Consider the following 6,000-nt stretch of genomic DNA (forward strand, 5'->3'; position numbering starts at 1 on the left):
GAGACAGATCCAGCCCTACAGGTTCCCCTAGGGCCCAGGATTCAAGGGGGACCGATAAGCATTGTTCAGCCAAATACTCCAGATCCACTCGCACACTTTCCCATGAGGTGGGTAAGAAACTAAAAAAATGCATTTTTACACGGAGGCTGCGGCAGTGTGTGTGGTAAAGAGGTGAGCTCCGGGACCCCCTGCCTGAGTTCGTATCTGGTTCGGACATGTACCTGCTGTGTGACAGTGGGAAGGTTAGTTAACCTCTCTGTGCTTTAGTTTTCTCATCTGTAAATTAGAAGTTGATAGTAGGGGCACCTGGGTGGCTCAGTCCGGCTTTGGCTCAGGTCATGATCTCGCAGTTTATGGGTTCGAGCCCCGCGTCGGGCTCCGTGCTGACCGCTCAGAGCCTGGAGCCTGCTTCGGATTCTGTGTCTCCTTCTCTCTCTGCCTCTCCCCTGCCCACGCTCTGTCTCTGTCTCTCAAAAATAAATAAATGTTAAAAAATTTTGTTTTTTAAAGTTGATAGTAAATACAACCTCATAGGGTTGTTCTGAAGGTTAGAATCATTCTGTGTAGAACCGTTAGACCCCGTGTGCTGGTGACTTATTATTCAAGCTGAGGCCCCCAGTGACTTCAGGTGATTTGTCTTCCGTGATCCAAACATTTTTGAACAGTGGCATCTGGGTCTCCTGACTCCTAGTGAGTTGTCAAACATTAAAAGCATAACTCAAAGGGTGCCTGGGTGGCTCAGTGGGTTAAGTGACTCGATTTCAGCTCAGGTCATGACCTCACAGTCTTGGGATCAAGCCCCAAAGAGCACAGAGCTCCGCACTAAGCCTGCTTGGGATTCTCTCTCTCTCTCCCTCTCTCTCTGTCCCTCCCCTGCTTGTGTGCTCTCTCTCAAAATAAATAAATTAACAAAAAAAAAAAAAAAAGAAAAAACAAAAGCATAACTCAAAAGGTCGAAAGAAACTTCCCTTACCTACACCCACATTCATACCCTCACCCCCAAACACACATTCACACCCTCACAAAATATTTCCACTCCCTTTAAGGAAATAATTCCTTTTGCAGTAAACAAATTAGAAAAAGAGAGTTTAGAATAGCTTGAATGAGGTAAATACATTGGCAAATTAATTCATGCTAATGTGTGAATGACTACCACCTGAGTCTTTTCTTTTCTCTCTCTCTCTTTTTTTGTAAGTTTATTTTGAGAGAGACGAGCATGAGTGGGAGCGGGCAGAGAGAGAGGAAGAGAGAGGGAGAGAGAGAATCCCAAGCAGATTCTGCGCTGTCAGCACAGAGCCGAACTCATGAACTATGAGATCGTGACCTGAGCCGAAACCGAGAGTTGGCTGCCTGACCAACTGAGCCACCCAGGAGCCCCACACCCAACTTTTTTCTAAGCATGGGAATTTGCTAAAAGGATCCTGGGGGCAGAGGGCCACTAGTTGGAGATTAATTCATGCTAATGTGTGAATGACTACCACCCAAGTCTTTTCTAAGCATGGGAATTTGCTAAGAGGATCCTGGGGCAGGAGAGGGTGAGGATGCGGAAAACCAAAAAGTCCCCACTTTGCATAAGAAAGGAGCTCCCAGTATGGAGCCACGGAGCGTAGCTTGCTGTTTTCAGGACTTCTAAGCCATCTCCTGGGCCACACCTCTACCTGCCTGTCACAGACACCCAGGGAAGTATCCCGAGTGAGCCAAGTGTTGACAATGTGTTCCACATCAGCCTTTTTTTTTTGTTTAACGTTTATTTATTTTTGAGAGACAGAGCTCGAGCAGGGGAGGGGCAGAGAGAGAGGGCGACACAGAATCCGAAGCGGGCTCCAGGCTCCGAGCTGTCAGCACGGAGCCTGACGCGGGGCTCGAACCCACGAACTGTGAGATCATGACCTGAGCCAAAGTCGGCCACCCAACTGAGCCACCCGGGCGCCCCATGCGGGCCTTTTGAGTTTGAAATTATTTTCCTGTCTGGTGCGTATCACAGTGTTTTCTTAGCCCCCAAATACGCCTTGGAATAAATCCTATGTCCGCAGCTCGGTGGCATCCTGTTTTAGTCCGTATTTCATTTGTTATAACCCTTTTTAAAATCAGAGGCACAAACTCCTCCCACGGGGAGATAGCGAAATGTGTCTTCTCTCATCATGCGGCAAGACAGCATCCGTGGTGACAACTGTCTGCTCCAAGGCAAAATATCTTTGTCATGGCCTAAATAGGCAGGCTCTCCCTAGAGCCATAGAGAAGTGATGTGGGGCTGGTTCCCTCGCCCAAATAGCCATGCTGGGAGGTAAACGTGTTGGCGGGACCCTTGACAACACTCGGTGGGCCTACGAGATGGGACCACCCCCACGGCCTGTCTGCACGGAGCCTCCCTAGACAGGCAGGCTGTCCCCTGAGCGTAGTGAGCATGGGGCGGGGAGGGGGCGGCATTCAAGGGTGGGGCCACCGTCAGCCCCTCTTCCTGACAGGCTCCCTTTGCTGTCCTCAGCCCAGCATCAGTGGAGCGGACCTCGATAAGTTCCGGGAGATTCTTCTGCGCCACTGTGATGTGAACAAGGATGGAAAAATTCAGAAGTCCGAGCTCGCGTTGTGTCTTGGGCTGAAAATCAACCCATAAGCCCCGGATGCTTTGTCTTTTGCTCTTAGGATGTTTCTGAGCTCCTGCTGGGAAAATTGTATCTGTGCTTTGCTGTTGGGGACACCGGGGCAAGCTTTGTAACAAATGGTGTGGTGTTTTAGGGCAAGAAGGGGGGTCCTAGGGCCTTCTTTCTAAGGCCATGGTGTTCTCCTGCCTCACTGAGAGCCCCCTGCAGTGTCTGTGTTATTCCCGCCCCCCCAACCCGGGCTTTCCTGTCCCCCCAGAGAGTCAGCTAACCACCTGCTGAATCCGCTCCTGCGTGGCCTCCCTCAGGCCCCAGGGGCTCAGGGGAGGCGGAGTCCATCCACCTGTGCTCCCCTTGTGGGCTTTCTGAGTGGTGAGTGGCGTCTCTGTTGCTCCTGTGATTTTCTACAAATCAGTTCTGTCGTGGAAATAAACCTATAGCTGGAAACAAAGATGCACGGGTCATTGTGTTGGCGTTGTGACCTTCGAAATGCTGGACCGGATGGTCCGACAGACGGGTCACGTCTCTAACTTGGGGTGGGTGTGGTGAGGAAGAGAGAGAAGGGCGGGATCCCAGTGGAGTCTCTGCCAGCTTCCTTCCATAGTCCTCAGATGCCCTGGTGACTGAGTTTGCATGAACGTAGGAGTGGCCAGTGATCACTTTTTATTCATTGCGTGAAGAAGACCAGAACACTGCACCTGGGCCAGCTTTTGCTCTTAAGCACTCTGAAATCTTACATGGGCAGAAGGGAGAAGACAGAAATCTGGAGAAAATGTTCCCAGGTAATGCAAGCCTCTGTTCCCCACCCCGTCCCTTCCCCTTCCAACAGTGTCCTCCAGCGAATCTTTGATCTCCAAGTCTCGCTCTATGCCCCTGAGGGTCTGGGCCCCTCTGCAGGTTGCAGGGCCCCCCTCGGACCCCTGGTCCTTCACTCCTGGGGCTCTGACACACTCCCCATGAGAGGGGGCTGCTTCACCTGGGGCAGGTATGGAGAGCCTCACGTGAGGCAGGCCCCACTTTATTCTCTAAAACATCCCTACCTCATGCCAGATCGTAGAGGAACTTCAAGTTTAATGCTCTAAGTAATTCAGAAAAATTGTAGTGTAGAATGGTGTATTCTGAGCCATTCATAACCCAAGAAATTCCATCATTCTCGGGGTTCCCCTCAATGGCAGGCCCTGGCCTTAACCTGGTTCCTCCCCCTCAGGTATCCCTTCCCTCATACACATAATATCAACAACTACCACCAAGTGCTTTCTATGTGCCAAGTTCTTCTGGGTGTTTGTTCCATACTTTAAGTAATTTACTCCTTACCAAAATCCTGGGAGGTAGGTATAATCATGATACCAATCTTAGAGATGAAGAAACCGAGGCAGATAGAAGGTAAGCAACCTGTCCGGGCTCAAGCATCTCAGAAGTGGGGAGTCAGGGAGTTAATTATGGCCGATTTCATGCACCTTGGCCCCTCCCCACATGTTGGGTCTCACGGTGGGATCCACCTCAGCCACTGGTAGGACATCTCTCCAAGTCTATTCTTTTAAGTGTTATTTTTTCAGATCCACTGAGGGCAGCTACTCACCCCGAACACCAACAAGCTTTTAGTCACAGCATACGGCTAAGAATCTACCAGAATCTCCCAGGCTTCCTGCTCAGTCGTAACCTGAGGTTGGTAAAGACCTTTCCAAACATCTAAAGAAAGGGCTGGTGGAGATCTCTGAGTGGAAAGATGGTGGGTTTATTCCACTCAAGGAATGAGTTCACTCAAAAACCTTCTATTAAAGTTAGGGTCTCATATACTGTAATGTAGGTACTGATGGGTTCGTTGGTGGATGGCTGTCTGAATGTGTTTGGGTTACTATAACAAAAGTACCATAGACTGGGTGGTTTAAACAAAAAACATTGATTTCTGACAGTACTACAGGATGGGAAATCCAGGACCAAGGCCCCAGCAGATTTGATGTCTGGCCCACTTCCTGGTTCATAGATGGCTCTCTTTTCACTGTGTCCTCACATGGTGGAGGGGGTGAGGAGTTCTCTGGGGTCACTTTTATAAGGGCACTAATCCCATTCATGGGGGCTCTGCCCTAGGACTTAATCTCCTCCCAAAGGCCCCACCTCCATATACCGACACCTTGGGGATTAAGTTTAATATACGAATTTTGGAGGAACACAAAAAGTCCATAGCAATGGCCAAGGAAGATAAATGGCCTTAGACCTCTGTTGGGAAATCAATGGGAATGGGGTGCTGAAAAGGGGCTGCCAAAGGGCAGAGGTCTCTTCTCAGAGCCATGCTATCTGGATTTAATGAGGGGGGGAAAGGTATGGTAGACAGTGCCCCCTGAGGGCCGTGCTCCTTTCCGAAGATGTTTGTTCATTCATTCCAAATCTAAAATGAAGAAGTAAAATTGTCTCTAGATGACAAGCTCTTATAGGCAGAAAATCCTAAACACCCACCCCAAAAGTGTTAGAACTGAAAACAGAGTCAGTAAAGTTGCAGGATACAAAATCAATACGTGGAAATCAGTTGTGTTTCTATACGCTAACAATGAAATATCTGAAAAAGAAATAAATAAAAGAATCTCATTTACCACAGAGTCAAAAACAATGAAACACTTAGGAATAAAAATTTAACCAAAGAGGTGAAAGATCTGTACACTGAAAAGTGTAAGACTGATAAAAGAAATTGAAGAAGACACAAATAAATGGAAAGATATTCAGTGTTCATGGATTAGAAGAATTAATATTGTTAAAATGTCCATACTACTCAAGGAAATGTACAGAATCAATGCAATCCTTATCAAAATTCCAATGGCATTTTTCATTGAAATAGCAAAAACAGTGCTAAAAGTCCTGTGGAACCACACAAGACCCTAAATAGCTAAAGCAATTAGCTGAGAAAGAACAAAGCCAGAAGCATCACACTTCCTGATTTCAAGCTATACTACAAAGCTACAGTGATCAAAACAGTGTGGAAATGGCATAAAAACAGACACAAAGATTAGCGGAACAGAGCAGAAAGCCTGGCAATAAACCTTTACATACACAGTCAACTAATATTTGACAAGGGAACTAAAAATATTCAACGAGGATAAGATAGTCTCTTCAACAATGGTGTTTGGGAAACTGGATAGGGACACACACTGGCATGAAATCGGATCCTGATCTCACAACACTCACAAAAATTGATTTGAAATGAACTATAGACTTACACATAAGACCTGAAACCATAAAACCATAAAACCATAAGACAAAAACAACAAGGAAAAAGCTCCATGCCATTGCTCTTGGCAACTCTTCTTTTGGATATGATATCAAAAGCCAAGCAATAAAAGCAAAAATCAGTAAGTGGGACTACATCCAACCACAAAGCTTCTGCGATAACAGAACAAGCAAGTAGCGA

At 47.3% G+C, this 6,000-nt stretch overlaps 1 protein-coding gene across 1 annotated transcript in view; it reads left to right on the forward strand.

Annotated features, from left to right (window-relative positions):
- The window catches only part of SCGN (secretagogin, EF-hand calcium binding protein), a 36,023-nt gene extending 32,972 nt beyond the window's left edge, over positions 1 to 3,051 (forward strand). The window contains exon 11 of the mRNA XM_015087849.3: positions 2,486 to 3,051. Coding sequence (XP_014943335.1) covers positions 2,486 to 2,614 — 129 coding nt within the window. The 3' untranslated portion in view covers positions 2,615 to 3,051. The remainder of the gene's footprint in view (positions 1 to 2,485) is intronic.
- Positions 3,052 to 6,000: the final 2,949 nt, after the last annotated feature.

This window comes from Acinonyx jubatus, chromosome B2, assembly GCF_027475565.1.
Source record: "Acinonyx jubatus isolate Ajub_Pintada_27869175 chromosome B2, VMU_Ajub_asm_v1.0, whole genome shotgun sequence".
Classification (NCBI taxonomy): Eukaryota; Metazoa; Chordata; class Mammalia; order Carnivora; family Felidae; genus Acinonyx; species Acinonyx jubatus.